The 17,029-nt window shown below is 42.8% G+C and overlaps 1 protein-coding gene across 1 annotated transcript in view; it reads right to left on the minus strand.

The window, feature by feature from the left end:
- The window catches only part of ALK (ALK receptor tyrosine kinase), a 597,092-nt gene that overhangs the window by 323,350 nt on the left and 256,713 nt on the right, over positions 1 to 17,029 (minus strand). The window contains exon 4 of the mRNA XM_083732114.1: positions 12,858 to 13,059. Coding sequence (XP_083588240.1) covers positions 12,858 to 13,059 — 202 coding nt within the window. The remainder of the gene's footprint in view (positions 1 to 12,857; positions 13,060 to 17,029) is intronic.

Raw genomic sequence — 17,029 nt, forward strand, 5'->3', positions numbered from 1 at the left:
GAATGCATATTTTTTATGCGAGAGAGAAGAGGCTAAGCTAATTTAACTGACATGGACAATCCTACATCAGTTGCAGTGCTCTCTGCTTTTTTCTGCCTCCCAGACAATGCTCAAGCCACACAATTGCAGTTACAATAATAGATTATGAAAAAATAATTGCCTTGCTCTTGCCTCTCTCTCTCTCTCCTCCCCCCTCCTTAGCAAAGTGATTTATAGGAACAGATTGCCCAAAGCATTCTTTAAGCAGCACAATAATACAATGCAGGAGCTATGTGACTAGTACCATTAGGGAATAATCTGACACTATTATGTACCCCGGGAGTAATTATATCAGCTCTTTTAGCAGCCAGATGGAATAATTGATTTCTTTATTACAAAAGGATCAATAAGAGTGCAGAGCCTGCCTATCATTTGCTGCAGCTTTACCTACCGAGAGACAAAGAAAACTGCAATAGATGACAGAAGCGACCAACAGGATCAGAATGCAACGGTGGTGCTGGTTCCCCTTTGCAGTTCCGTCTTCTTGCAATAAATTCAATTTCAGTCACTTGCATTATCCCAATGAAAAAGTTTTGTGGAATTCAATAGGAATTAAATCAATACAGCTCTACAGCTAGAAGTTTTGCCAACCATCTATAGAATGTAATACAGCAACCTACAGAATTTGAAAGCAGGGAGGCAGCTTTCTGTTTTAAAAAAGCCACATTTCACTGGAGAAGCTTGCTTGCTTGCTTGCTTGTGTAGGTGGAAATGAGTGAAGTGCCCTAGCTGAGGGTCCTTACAGGTCCTCAGAATTAACAGTTATTTGAAGTGTACTACAGTGCATTAAATGCCATTGACAAACACCGTCAGTGAGCTAGTCGATGAGAAGCAAGTACAAGACAGGGCTGCACTGAATATTTGCTCATTTCATTTTTCAAGGCAAAAGTACAGCTTTGATGGTGTGTGAAATGTTTCCTGCAAACACAACACTTGTACCTTCCATGTGGCAATATCAGCAGCTTTTTTCAGCCACTGGTTCTGTTCTCTGTGGCTGCTTTGGGACTATTTCTTTATCCTTTCTCCCTCCAGAGTTGATCCCAAACAACTGGGCATCATTAAATGAGCAGTGTCATAACGATACTGCATGACCCATCTGATTTGGCTCTGTGATTATCCCCTTTTGTTGTCTGCAAAGTTAAGGGGACTTCTCCACAACCCTTTCACTCTGCAGGGAGGTGGGACTGATTCAAATGGTCCACCCCCCGCCACGTAATGGATCCAAATGGTTTCCAGAGAGTGGTAGGGGATGCTTTATCCCATGTTGATGGCCTTTCAGCTGATTCTCTGGTGGCCCGCTGGAATGTGGAGTTAACCAGGGCTATTGACTGTTTGGCTCCGAAGTGCCCTCTCCGATTGCATGGAGCCCAGACAGCCCTGTGGTTTTCCACAGATCTGAGGGCAATGAAACAATCACTGAGATGGCTAGAGTGCCAGTGGAGGATAACTCATTCTGAAGCTGACACGGGTTGGAGGTCAATGTCAAGCCTACCAAGTGGCGATAGCGACGGCAAAGAAGACTTTCTTCACTGCCTCTATTGCATCTGCAGAAAACAGCAGCAGGTGACTCTTTCAGGTGGTTCACAATTTAGTGGAACCATCTGCTCCATTGAGGCCCTGCAATGATTTTTGCAAAGTTTTTTTTGCAGACAAAGTGTGTGGGCTTAATGCAGTGGACAGAGCAACACAGAAGGGCTCATAAAGGGTGTGATTTGGGGTGTGTTGTGAGACCTAGATGGCCACTTCCAGCCCACAAGCAGAAAGTTCCTGACTCCTGGACTGGATTAAATTTGGAAGGATTGTCTAGTTCTGCTTTTATAAATGGGAATGCTGGCATTCCCCTTCTTGCCTTACTAATATGAAGGGTTGGAGTGTGTTAAAAAGTTTGCCGAGCCATACCTCTGGCCCCTGCCAACATCTACCCAGGGTTCCCACCAGCCATAAATTTATGTGGATAGCGGAAGAAGGCAAGCATTTGCACACAGACCTCTATCTACACTATTATGTTTCTCCAGTTCCAGGAATCCTGTTTGATCAGCATTTCAGAACACAAGGAAGTTCCCATACATAGAGGTCCATCTACAAATGGCAAAGCCAGGAGAAGCCATGCATTGTTGAGGGCAGGTCTTACATGGTGAGCCATGAAAACACATATTGTAGCATCTGTCTTATGCAAGTAACTTTATTCAGCCATAAACTGACTCTTTCCACTGAAGTTGACCACTGGAGTGTTCTGCACAGGAAAGACTATAAAAGTGCTTTCTGTTTGAGTTAGCTGCCAGAGATGATCTGTAGGCAGCCATAAGAATTGAACTGTGATGTGGGAATTTAAGCAAAGGAGCATGTCAGAGACCTGGGCCAAGAAACAAGTAGGAATCAGAATGGAGGAGCAAGCAGAAGTCAGATCAGTGAACAAGCAGAAACCAGCACAAAAGGCCAAGGCAGATGTTGAAGCAAGAGCCAGTGCCAAAGAACAGTTCACAAGTGTTCTGTTTCAGGAAACAGCCTCAGCCAGATGGGTTCGTAGCCAAGCATGGGGCTGCGGGCATGAGTACAGATTCTAGCAAGCAAAGTAAGACAAAATCAATCACGATCCAAGTTCAAGTAATAACAATAACAATAACAATAACAATAAATTTTATTATTTATACCCCACCCATCTGGCTGGGTTTCCCCAGCCACTCTGGGCAGTACCCAACAGAACACTAAAAACAGAATAAAACTTCAAACATTAAAAACTTCCCTAAACAGGGCTGCCTTCAGATGTATTCTAAAAGTCAGGTAGTTGTTGATTTCCTTGACATCTGATGGGAGGGCATTCCACAGGGAGGGTGCCACTACTGAGAAGGTCCTCTGCCTGGTTCCCTGTAACCTCACTTCTCGCAGTGAGGGAACTGCAAGAAGCCCCTTGGAGCTGGCCCTCAATGTCTGGGCTGAACGATGGGGTGGAGATGCTCCTTCAGGTTATGTTATGATAAAGCAAGGTAATGTTCAGGTTCTAATAAGATGAAGTCAAGCAGAAGCAGGTAGCCCCCTGGATAGCTCCACATGGAGCTCTCATAGTCGGCAATATTCAGCAGTGTACCACAATAAGCTGAATTGCCATATTCAGTAATAAGTAAACCCAGACTGAGTCTTAAATAGAGCTACAGCTCCATCTCAACAGCAACCTCTGTTTCTAGTAAGTTAATCCTTTTTTATTTCAAGGGGCCTTGCCCATCAACTTTTACAGTGCAGGGGAGATTGTGGTTCTGTTGGGGTTTTTAAATTGGAGTCTTCAGAATCTAACAACATAATCTCTTCAGGATGGAGAACTGTTGGCAAAATGGGCTTCGGAGACATCCTCTGAATCTACCTCCACATCCTGCAAAGATGAGAAATTGGACCCAGAAGGACTTAACAGTGAAGCCAGAAGGCAGAACTGAAGATCAAGAAAAGGGATGTGTCAGAGCAAAGGAATATCTTTTTACTCAGGAAAGCCTTTTTACACTCCTTCCTGTCCAGCAGCAGCTGATTGGCTACTTAACTGTTTTGGTACCTCAATTTTGCACCAAATTGGTGACAATAGAAATTCCTTATGTGCCCATGGGAGGGTTGTCAAAAGAAATACAGTAGGACTGCCATCATACTGCTCTTATCATATTGTCAAATTACTTTGTTATGCTTTATGGAAAGAGATTTACTGTATAAATGAAATAAACAAATTATTAAATAGGATTCAAAATCAAGATACCTTTACTAGATCAAACTGTTGGTGAGAAAACCTCTTGGAAAAAGAATGTATGCTCCACAACAGAAATGTTTCATGAATAATATCATATGAAACATTTTAGAACTTATCTTTGAGACTTTTCTCCTACAGCCTACCCTAGACTCACAGTTATTGGAGTCTTCAGAAAAAGGTTGTAATCCTGTACACACTTAGGAGAAAGAGCATACGAAGATCACTGCTGGATCAGGTCCATCTGGCCTAACAACCTGTGCTCACAGTGGCCAACCATATGCCTATAGGAAGAATGCCAGCAAGACCAAAACACAAAAGTACTCTACCCTCCTGCAGTTTACAGCTACTTGTATTCATGTTGCACCCAACAGTGGATCTAGAACATAGCTACCATGCTTAGTAGACATTGATTGCCTTATCCTCTATGAATTTGTCTAATCCTCTTTATAGCTTTCCAAGCGGGTAGCCATCACTACATCTGGTGTGATAAAATGCCATAGTTTAAGTGTGAAGAAATATTTTCTTTTGCGTGGACAGGCGGAGTCCCCAGATCCCGAGTGGTCCCCCCCCCCGTCATGTGGAATAACGACTCTAGACAACGTGCTATGGGATTAAATTGGCCACAACTTTATTAAATTTCAAATGTGGGTAGACCTTGGCTCAGGCATTGGGCGTACTCCCTCCCTAGTCCCCAGCCGGGGACCTAGGGAGCATCAGGGTTATCCAGTGTGTGTGTGGGGGGGATGGGCTGGCTCTGGAGAACATATGTTCAAGCAGAGATAGCCGCCCCCGTTACGCCGCCGCAGGGGAGAGCAATGACGACCTTTCGGCGTACGGCCAAAGCCTCCCTTCAAAAACCCCTTTAACGGGGAACCCTGGTATCGCTGCCGCAAAGAGGAAGATGGACTAAAGGATTCCGCCCAAGGCCTGATACCGCCAAAGTTGTGACGTTTTGCTACGGGAAAGGCGAAACCTGCCAATGCAGGGAAATTCCTTTCCGGCCCTTTAACAGCGACCTTATCGTAGCAGCGCCCGCATACCTGTGGAGACAGGTTAACCTACAAAACCTATGAAGAAAAGTTAACCTGCAAAAGAAGACATTAACTGAGGGTGGGTAGGGTGGGAGAAGCTCTGGAGCCAAGTGAGGATTACCAATTAAGATCCACCCTCTATTGTGTGGGCAGGTAATCCATTCCCCTACCTGGCCTGGTTTCCCTGGCAACGCTTCCCCCAGGTGGAATTGGACAACTCACTGGGGTAGGCGGGGACCTCCAGGTATCCCACCTGAGGGAAGGCAAAGCCTATGCTTATGGGGCCACTCCAGATCCAGGGCTGCACGCGTCCCCGCAAAGGCCGCCCCCCGTTTTAAGTGGGGAGCGGTCATTGTCTGTCTGGAACCTTCCAACATTCTGCTTCATTGGATCACCCTGGGTTCTAGTATTTTGAGAGAAGGAGTACTCAAATTGCTTGTAAGCCGCTCTGAGCCCGGCCTTGGCTGGGGAGGGCGGGGTATAAATAAAAAATTATTATTATTATTATTAAATAATGCTTACTTCTCAGGAGACCCAGATAGACAGACCTGGATAGTGTAAATGTCATGAGCAGCTGGTCTCATGGCAAAGTGACCCTTTGAAAAACACTGCACCTATTTGTACTGGTTTTTCTTTTTTTAAAGTGCCCAGTGTTTCTGGTGTCCCCCACAGCTCACGACAAATCTAATTAGATAGAGCCAATCAGTTGTAGAGTACAATCATGACTGTAACATTTTCAGGCATTTCAGAAACATGTATATTGATGACAGAGGCAAGAAGAGCACCCTCCTCTGTGTTCTGCTGTCTCCACACATGCAGATTATTTTCTCAATTGTGTGAGAGCAGCAAGCTGGATGTTTTTCTTCTTAAAGTGCCCATTGACACAGCAAGGAGCACAGTTTCTCTTATATGGTCTTAATACAGGCTCCTGCTTTGTCGCATTACAGTTTAATCCCCCCTCCACAAGGTGCAAGCAAAAATCTTTGCTTGGCTGGCTTAACCCCAATCAAAGAGTAGTGCCTGAAAGCTCTTGCTTTTTCTTCCTCCTGTAAATGGACATGAACTGTGAAGACCTTATCAGATATTAATACATGTTATTCGGGCTAACGGGGGAGAAAAAGACACTTGCTGACACAATGAGCAACTTGAGATATGAGAAAATCCGACCTGAAATTAATTTATCGCCATACTGCCTTTCAAGTGCATTAATTTCAGTGAAACACATTTTCTGCTTCCATTATGGAACCTGATTGTCAGAGGTGTCAAGTAGCCACCTCTTCCCTTTAGAAATTAGTGGGATTTGAGAATGTTCACCTCTTCTGCTAACCAGACTCATGCGCGAATGAAAATAGACTAACACTACCCCAAAGCCTCATGTTCTCAGTTCTGGTTACAGTGCAAGTACCTGAAACCCTTTTATTCTCTCTTTCTGCTACAGAGAGAACTGGCTTGTATTCATAAATCTGGATCTTACAGGGCCAAAGAATACTGATAGCAAGAAATGAGCCAACCTGCCAGGACAGGTGAGAAGTAGGCGATTAGATATTTGAACTGTTGTCTAGGTTAGGGATGCTAAATCTGGCCATGGGACGGGATGGAACACACAGCCGCAGGCTGGAGACCAGCCAGCTTTCATGTACCCAGAGTAAGCAGGAGAAGGGTTAAGAGCCTTGGCAACATATTCTCTACACCAGCCGTTATCAACCTGGTGACCTCCGGATGTTATGGACTACAATTCCCACCTGTCACAATGGAGGACACCAGGTTGGCAAAGGATTTTCTACAAATGGTTCTAGGACAAGGACAAGTAAAGTTCATTGAGGTAAAAACTAGAATGAGTATTAAGCCAGCAGAATTTTGTAATCCAGCAGTGGGGAATCTTTGCAGGCCTAAAGCTGCATTACCCTAGTGGAAATATTTTGGGAGCCACATTTCACTAGTGAGCAGGCCCAGACACACAGACAACCACACACCCTCACCACAGAGCACCACACATCCACAGAATCACACCCACGATGTTGTCTGCCTCTGATCCTTGCTCATCTTATCTGTGCAAATCAGCTGAGGGGGGAATGATAAGTGAAAACAGTCAAAAAGTTGTTTTATTTGTCCAAAACTGTCCACATGGGCTATTTTCCCTCTAAACATCTTGAATCCTGAGAGAACACAGCTTGCTTTTCAGTCACCCGGTAAGCAGAAAGGATCCTTTATTTTGCTAACTTAATTAGTAGTGATAAGCCATCCTTGATCCACGGCAATAATGCTACCTGTGATTGCAATTTGTTTTAATTTCACATACAGTGGTACCTCAGGTTACAAACACCTTGGGTTACGAACACTTGAGGTTACAGACTCTGCTAACTTCAGGTTAAGAACTTTACCTCAGGATGAGAACAGAAATTGTGTGGTGGCAGCAGGAGGCCCCATTAGCTAAAATGGGGTTAAGAATGGGGTCTGAACTGGAGCTGACTGACCAGGAACAAGATAATGGGGTCATAGTAGATAGTCCTAAAAAGACATGTTTCAGTTGTCAAGATCTTTCTAAAAACGTTGCATGAGCATGGCTCTAGACATGGCCACAATGTTCCAGAGATGACCTGACCATACATTAAAATAATAGCAGAGGCATGGGCTACAGTTCTTTGGATATCAACCCCTCCCTCAGCTTTGTAAAGGTTCGTTTCATTGGAGATACATCTCCAGAACATTTAAAGAAATCAAAAAACCTAATGTACACTGATGTCTCAGCTGCTCATTTCCATAGTCACATTAAGAATTCTCTTTGAAGGCTGCCCATTCTCTATTAAATTATTTATAGTTTCTCATGGACACTGTATCCCAAAGACCAAAGTATTTTCACACAGAGGCAGCACTTCACATGAAGAGGGCTTTATGCAAGGAGAACAGCCCCAATCAATCAAAATTTATACTCCAGAAAAAAGGCAGCAAAATCCTCATTATGCATGCTAGAAGGCCATTCATTTTTCTGTCCTGTAAATAACTGTGGGGACGGATAATGGACACTTGACACCTGCTTAGATCATCAGCTGGTGTAGTCAAAGGGATAGTCATTTATCTGCCAAATTTAACATCCATGCAAAGCAGTGTTCAACTTTAATAAGTGGTTGAGGAGAAGAGAGTGATACCCCCTCCCCACTGTGGCAACCAATCATTCGTTTGAGTGAAATCCCAGCTCATGGAAGGCAGAAAGGGGATTCTCTTCATGCAGCTGGGCATTTGAATCCCATAATACTAAAGGCCTTGAGAAACACCTTCTGGACTACAGACTACAACCTCTGAGTTGGACATTGGAAACACTGACATTGGTCAACAGTGTTTCCAATGTCCAACTTAGAGGTTGTAGTCTGTAGTCCGGAGTTAAGATTTAATGCAGTGGCAAGTGCAGAAAGAAGCTTGCTAGCAAACCAAGCAAACATTTGTGGACTGATCTGCCTCCCTGCACTGGTCCTGGACAAAATTGGCACTTTCCACCACCACTGCTCCATTTAGCACTACTCACAAGCAGGCAAGTGAGAGTATTTAGGCCTTTTTGGGGGGTGGGGAGCTCACCACTGAGCAGGCAAAATTTCTGTTTTGGAAAACTGGTCTGTTTTCTTTACCTTCGACATCTGCATTTTCAAAATGTGGGAAAGATCCAGGAAAACAAGATGGGCTTGATGGGTCTTATGATTCAGGATGTTGGCCTAAGTGGTGTCAATGGAAACTTCAGCTGTGGGGCTAATAGCAGCTGGGGGGAGGTGTGTGGAACAATGTTCATCAGGACTGCCGTGGGGAAGGGTAGAAATCTGCCTCCCACTACACTACAGGTGGAGAACTGGATCTCAGCAGCAGGACAGATGCTTATCTACCCCACCAATTGTCGGCCATGTTTGACAGGTAGGCAGCTCAATCCACTGACATCACAATGCCTCCCCCCCTTTTAATTATCTGCAGGGGTCTTCAGAAGCCCTTTTCAAAGAAATACCTTGAGCTCATTGTCTTCAGAAGCCCCTTTCAATGTGCTGGGTAAGATAGTCTAAACTGTGGTCCTAATCCTGATAGAAACACCAGCTCCTGATACTTGTTTTTGTTTTAAAAAAAACATGCACACAACTCCATATGATATGTTTAGCATCAGACGTAGATTTCCTCTCCAAATTCAGTTTTTACTACTTTGTTTGGAATACCTAGTATCCTTGTTTAGTGACACACACACCCTCCAATCAGTTAATCAGCTGTGTCTTCCCATACAAGAATAAGCCAGCATGGCTTACTGCTATAATCATTATCTCTGCAGCCTGCCATGTTAAACAAAACAAATATATATGATGACTGGTTTGAATTATTGTTCGCAGTGTGTATTCTGCAGCCATGAAGGTAAACTTGGTAATCAGAACACCAGGAATTTATATTGAACATATATTCAAATTGAATTCTAAATTGAACAAAAAACATTACTTTAAAAGCATCCAGAATGAGTTTGCTCAACTGTGCCCCTGCTGTTTTGCTGCTAACCACAATCTAAGAGAACACACAGAGAGTCTGACAAATTGAGACATCACTGGCAATTAATCTTAATTACACAACTGGAAGGGGATATTTCGGCTGGCCAGAGCCCAGAAACAGCAAAACGCTTTCACTTGATAGAAAACCTGAGCATTCTTCTTGATACATACAACCTAATACTTTTTTAAAAAAATATGCTGACAGAAATAAAACCCCTCATTGATTAGGAGCCCATCGGGAGGCTGAATTAATGTTTTTCTACATGAACTAGACTGACAGATGACTTTCTGATTTCTTTACACTTCAGAACAGATATGGTTCAAGAACATATCCTTAGAAAAAGGTGACTAATTTTCCAGATCTTGGAGTAAGATTTGTGTAAAAGGACACATTATTATTATTATTATTGTTGTTGTTGTTGTCAGACATCAAGGTAGAGCTACAGTTTGCACCCAAACCTTTCACTGGGGGATAACATGGATATCAGGATATTGACAAGGTTTGCTACACTCCATTCAGGACAATATTCCTGTCCCTTTTAAGAGATTGCAAATGAGCCAGAATTCATCAGATGTAGCTTTTACCATCACTGCATCAGTATGATGAGGAAAACTGTCCTTACGGGGTTTCTTTTTCCCTGCAGAGCACTTAAAAGAAAAATTAAGCCCTGTCCCAGAGGGATAGACTTTGCCAATGCTATTTACTACTACCTTTTAAAGATATCAGGCTATTAAGTAGTAAGAGGTGAAAGAGCTCCTGTGTCTCTCAGGGCCAATCTGCATATTGTACTAACAGGACATAAACAACAGGCACTGTGCCAACAGAGGACACTGTACAGACCGTTGTTGGGCTGCACACTTAAGTTCCCCTTTGGTCTTACAGCTGTACTTTCTCTCCAGTCAGCTACTATCCAGGGACTAGGAAAGGAGAAGGGGAGCTTCCTTTATTGGGTTATCCAGCCTGATGCTAAAGCAAAACTTTTCATTAGGAGTGGGATAAAATGCAACCCCCTTAGTTTGGATCTCCTTTAGTTTGTTTTTGTTTCGTTTAACACATGAATCACAGAATTGTAGAGCTGGAAGCAACCACAAAGATCATCTAGTCCAAGTCCCTGTATTGCAGGAACCTTTTGCCCCATGTGGAACTCGAACCCACAACCCCGAGATTAAGAGGCTCTTTGTTTACATAGTTTGCACACTTCCATAGATATATGTACGGTATGTCTTCTTGGACCTATGTGAAACACTGCAGCTCTGTGCTGAAGCATCTGCTTTGCATACAGAAGCCCCCAGGTCCAATCCAATTGGGAACTAATCCTAGCGAGGATTGTATCTGGTGCTGAATACAAGCCGCATTTGCAAAGGAACAAATCAGGAGTGCGTTTTAAAGCCCCCAATAGTTCCTTTCCAACTGCATCTTTATCTGCTCCATGCCTGACATAAAAGATAATGTCAGGTTTGGGTTAGGTGGGCATGGCTTGGCAAAAACAGCATCACAGGCCAGATTATGACCCCCAGCCAGGCCTAGTTGGATGTGTAGTCCAGATTTTCCCCACTGCTGCTATACAGGACTCAACCATGATACCTCCCAATGGAGCTGGGTGAGTCTAGGAGAGATTTAAAACTTTTCTCATGGAATGTCAGTGGGATGGGTGAGCCCATCAAACATCAAAAGATGGCAGACCACATCAGGCAGCACTTCCTGAATGTAATTTGTTGACAAGAGCCACATCGTGCAAACTGCTGTGACTGATTTCTAAAATGTGGGACAAATCCTGGCTAAATTCATATCTTGGGATGGCATAGGGCAAATGATGTCACTCTCCCAGTACAATGTGAAAAGATTCCCCATGAGATATGAGGCTGCTTCGCCTCATCACCTCAAGTTGCTGGGCTTTAGTTTTTGTTGTTTTGATTGTGTTTGTGTATGCTGCAACCCACCCTGGGGACGTCTGCTGAAGGGCTGGTAAGAAATGCAATAAATAACCATGCTACTCCCCAGCATTGCCCAGTAGGGCTAGGAAATAATCCCACCTTTAGTCAGTGTATGCAATACTGAGCTAGATGGATCAATGGTCTGACTCAGAGTAGGGCAGCTTCCTGTAACCTCGTGGAGCAAATGGAAGGGATGGGATCGTGTCCTTCCTTCAACAACACTGCATCCCAGTGGCCTAGCCCTGACCTCCATGCACTGAAGGTCTGAAAGGATTTATTTATTTATTTATTTATTTATTTATTTATTTATTTATGAAAAGCATTATGAATCAGCTTTCTGCCTTCAAAGGTGCCAAGGTAACATGCAATAAGGAAAACAGTACAAGAATAAAAAACACTTTATAAAAAAGGAACAAAATCAGACAGCAGAATTTTAAAAAACCATCAAAACCAGATGAAACAAAACAGCTCATCTAGCACTAGGCAAAGATGGAGCCAAACTGGCCTTCCTAAGAAGAGAGTTTCACACTCAGGATGCTTCTGTAGAGAAGGCCTTGCCCCAGGTACTCACCAACCTAGCCTCTCTTGGTTGTACATACAAGATGAAAAAATTTGTGCAGGCTCACATGGGAGGAGCTCTTTCAGATAGTTTGGCACCAAATCATCTAGGGCTTTATCAGTAAGAACCAGCACCTTGAATTGTGGTCAGAAACAAATTGGAAGCCAATGCAGTTGACACAAGACCAGTCTGACAATTTTCACACTGGTCGCTATTTCTAAACACTCGTCCACAGCAGTCCTCACTCTTTAAGCTTTATGCATGCAGGTGCTTCACATGATCTAAACACCTTGCACAAACATGGTTCCCATGAACACACCCAGCTTACATACGTGGGCAGCAGAAAGGGGCAGTGGGAACTACACTGATATGGATAGAGCCCAAAGTGCATTCGTATCTTCTGGAGTCCTCCTGTGTTGTGGCTGGTGGAAAGAGGTTTCCCTGGGACTCCAACCCAGACAACACTGGAGATACTGGGCTGTCCATCATGAAAGGAGACACCTTGGCAGGTTAATTCAAATCAATGTACTATATCACTTACACAATTGCTGAAGACAGCACAAACACTTGAATGGCAATTTGCAACATTTGTACATTTCTCGTGCTATTGTTTGATGATTAAGATTTCAGACAGGAAAGCAACCAGCAGAACAATGTGAAAGAATTACCACTGCTAATCAGAAATAATCAAAATATAGGCATGGATAAAAAGGAAAGTGAATTATCTGAAAGTAGGATTGGATGTAAAGAGTGGGTGGTGGGAGTAAGTATGAGCACACTGAAAGATATTAAGAACAGCTGGCATAATCATAAAAGCCCAATTTGAACTACAATTGACAGAATGGAAGTTATTTTATTGTTGCAGCAGCATTCCTTCTCCCACTTAATCCACCTAAGCTGAAGCATTTGCACAATGAAAGGTGGAGCTAGGAAACAGTCTACAGATACTCCCACTCCTACAGATTCCAATTCTTAATTCCTTAAAAAAACACCCTAATCCTCTTAAAGCTAAATTCAAGTGTTATGCACATTAAAATATTATATAGTATTTATGTTGGACCTACCCGTGCTTTTCTCTGCTCGGTATCAATGGGATTTTGTTGTGGCTTTCATTGGCATGGATAACCTGAGCGACATACTCCCCACTTTGCTGGAAGTATCTGTAGACAGCCACTTGCACAGTGCAGTCTTCACTAGTGCTTTTCAGCCAAGGGCTCAAAATGAGGAAGTTTGTGCTTTCTGATGTACTGAGGTATAGGAAAGAACCTGCAATGAAAGAGAAGATAAGAAGCTGATTACCCTCCCCCAAAGTGTAAATGATAACAAGGATTGTTGTCCAAACTAGGGCTAGCAGCTTCCTTTACCTTGAAAAACAACTCTTCATTCTAGAGTCAGTCTGGTGTTATTGGATTGCTCATCTAAAATGCCTCTAAAGTTTGGCAATCTGCACACAAAACCTAAATCGACATTCCAGGCTCTGAAATGGAGCCAAGAAGAGCTACTGGGTCTTGGCATGTATGAGGAAAGCTGATGGTGCCATAAACCCAAATCAGTAAGAAATCTCAGTGCCAAGACATACTCAGGGGGCTCAGGCACAGAATACCTGGCATATACTTGGAAAGGCATTTCTGGAACCATAGCCAGATTCTCATTAGTCCTCCTGATTGTAACAAGGAATATACCAAGGTTGTAGCTATTGTCAAATTCTCTTTCTTTTCTTTTCTTTTATCCTGGAACTGTCCCTAGGAATTTGGAGTCATGTGTTTACTTAAACATTTGCCTTACTTAATAATAATAATAATAATAATAATAATAATAATAATAATAATAATTTTTTATTTATACCCCGCCCACCCCAGCCAAGGCCGGGCTCAGAGCGGCTTACAAGCAATAATAAAAACAAGATGAATGGTTACAACTTAAAAACAAAAATAAAATACATTAAAATAATGGAACATTAAAATATTAAAATGTAGCCTCATCGCAGGAAGAGAAGGAAAAGAAAGGGGGGGGGAAAGAGAGAGAGAGAGGGAGGGAATCAAATTGGCTCCAAGCCAAAGGCCAGGCGGAACAACTCTGTCTTACAGGCCCTGCGGAAAGAAATCAGATACTTGCTGATTGAGCCACGTGAACAACCCTAACCCATGTCTACTCGGAAGGTAGTCCTATTGAATCCAGTGGGATTTATTACCAGGTTAGTGGGATTAGGATTGCAGCCCTAGTTTCCATTAGAAGAAGATCAGTGGAGGATCGTGTAGTATTTTGGTTTATTTAAAAGCATGCAAGTTCAGTAGAGACAGCTTAAATATTCTAATAGACAGGAAGATTTGCTGCCTCACACCAGTTCTTCAAATACAGACAGTCTCCAAGATGCTAACACAGCCCTAATAAGGTTGCCATATTTTGAAGAGCAAAAAAGAGGACACATTTGCTGATTTCTACTTTTAACTATGGATCACTATGACGACTCTGCCCATGAAAAGGGGGACTTGTCCTGGAAAAAGAAGAAGAAAGAGGAGGAGGAGGTGGCGTTTGGATTTGATACCCCGCTTTATCACCACCCTAAGGAGTCTCAAAGTGGCTAACAATCTCCTTTCCCTTCCTCCCCCACAACAAACACTCTGTGAACTGAGTGGGGCTGAGAGACTTCAAAGAAGTGTGACTAGCCCAAGGTCTAGTCACTCAGCAGCTGCATGTGGAGGAGTGGGGACGCGAACCCTGTTCACCAGATTACGAGTTTACCACTCTTAACCACTACACCACACTGGACAAATGGCAATCCTACAACTCACTTCCCTTCCCTTTTCTCTGTATCTACTGGTAACTCAAACTTCAGTCTCTCTCTCTCTCTCTCTCTCTCTCTCTCTCTCTCTCTCTCTCTCTCTTTCTCTCTCTCTCTCTCTCTCGTTTCTTCCATAGACACTTTGCTTAGCTCATCCATACCTAGTGGGGGAAACCCCCTCCTTCAAACCCAGCTTTGAGAATACATAGGCTGTGTACCAGTTTAAAATTCAGATAATTTCTTCTTTTTCACAGTACAGCATTTCAAATGGCAGTTGCACATCAGCATGGCTTGATTTGTACCAAAGTCCCCTGCTGTATGACCACCCCAGTGGGCGGAGACCAGACGGGCAGTTCCCAATTTGGAATGAAGCTGTTTGGGGGCAGGGAAAATGCATCAAAACACAGTATTTCACAAGAAACAACAGGCTGCGAATTGTGACTTGTTGTGTGTACATGGCTTCCCAAACAGTAATAGGTGTGTGCAGCACATATTGTTAGGATGTGCACCCAGGGATTTTTATTCATTTATTTATTTCAGTGAAGAATGGGGGGTGAGGCAACAAGACGAACAAATAAGGACAATGAAGAGGCAAAAACCTAGCAAAACAACCCTAACAAGAGTGGTCAAGAAGCCAAAAGAGGGAAATTTTCTTGCAGAGAAAAGGGCCCATGCCACGCTGACTAGAGGCAGGGCAGATCTGGAGGGCTGCTTGTTTTTTGTTACTCATTTTGGAGAATGTTGTCTGTCAATGATAAGGCAGCCCTAATTTGCAGTAAAGGGCATTTTATATGCTAAAAGCATTTAAATATATATATGCTGGGACATTTAGCATACACATGACATCCAAGGGAGAAGTGGTGGTGGTTTCATACCAAAGTGGCAAACTGAGTTGTGAGGCAGTTTGACAACATTATTAAAGCAGTAATCTATTCATACATTGCCCAGAAGTCAGTATTACTGAATCAAATATTGCTAACTTCTGAGTAGACATAATATGTGCTGCAAAAGTGTTGCATACTGAATCGACAACCCCAGAGAGAAAAATATAATATTAACACTAATAGAAGAAAAGAAAGAATTTTACTATTACCCACAAACACAGAGTCTAACATTTCTACAATATTTTGTTCAGGATGAGTGCTTAATGTAATTTCATTACTACAGCAGTTTGTTCTGACATTGTTATTTTACATGCACCCAATCCATATTAAAGAGTTTTGTTATTATCTGGTACATCAGTTCTCTTGGAACTGACTTATTCAAATAAGGTGGCAGAGATTTATCTGAAGGATAGAAATAAATTTTAAAAAATATTTACATATATTTCAAGTTGTGTTTAAGTTCAACATTTTAGTCCTCTATAGATTAAAAAAAGAAAGCTGTGTATGACACAAAACAAACAAAAGATATATACCTACTAATCAAATATATGGAAGGAATATAACTACTTCAACCATTATACAAGTTGCCTGCTTGTAGTGAGTATACCAGATGCATCTTTGGATGAAATAAGCTCTTGCCTATAAACTCATGCCACAATACAGTTGTTAATTGAGGGACCATGCTGCTTTAAGTTCTAGAAAATACTAGAAGGCAAACACCACAAAGAGACTGCATGAATATTACTTAAGGCAAGGATAGGAAACTTCAGGCTTTCAAGATGTTGATGGACTCCAACTCCAGTCAACCCAAGCCAGCATGGCCAATGACCTGAGATTATGGGAGCTGTATTCCAAAACCACATGATGGCTTGCCTGCTTTCTTTGCCAGCCCATGCCCTAGAAGCTCTGTCTACCTGCAGCCATTCAGAGGAGGCTCTTGGCAGCTTCCCCTGTCATGGTCATGGAGAACTCAAACAGGACTCTGTATCATGCACTGAAAATTACATTAGTTTCCCCAGTATCATTCAGAAAGGTTTGGCTTCTTGGACCATGGCCTCTGTTCCCTTGAGGAAGGACTTCTGGCGAAGGATGGGTAATAGCTCATAGCGGCTGGAAAGAATGAGTTTGCTAAGAGTTGCATGAACCTGATCAGGAGAGCTTTAAACTAAATCCCGAGGGGAAGGGAGACAAGATTACAAAAGACAGAACACCCAGTACTGGGGATAATAGCTTCAACTGATGCACAGGAAACTAAGGTTGTGCTTCAGAAACCTGCCAAAGGGCAGGAAACTACAAGAAGGAAGCAGCTAGAGAGAATGACTCATTATTTCAGTTGTCTCTATAATACTGCACAGCCTATAGGAAACAAGCAAGACGAACTTAAGCTCTTGATACAGGATGACAAATATGACCTGAAAGGCATTGCTGAAACCTGGTAGGATGAGACTCCTGATACGAATGTAAAAATTGAGAGTCATAACCTATTCTAAAGAAGGAGAAGAGGAGGAGGAGAGTTTGGATTTGATATCCCGCTTTATCACTACCCTAAGGAATCTCAAAGTGGCTAACA

Source organism: Podarcis gaigeae, assembly GCF_964106915.1.
Source record: "Podarcis gaigeae genome assembly, chromosome: 3".
Classification (NCBI taxonomy): Eukaryota; Metazoa; Chordata; class Lepidosauria; order Squamata; family Lacertidae; genus Podarcis; species Podarcis gaigeae.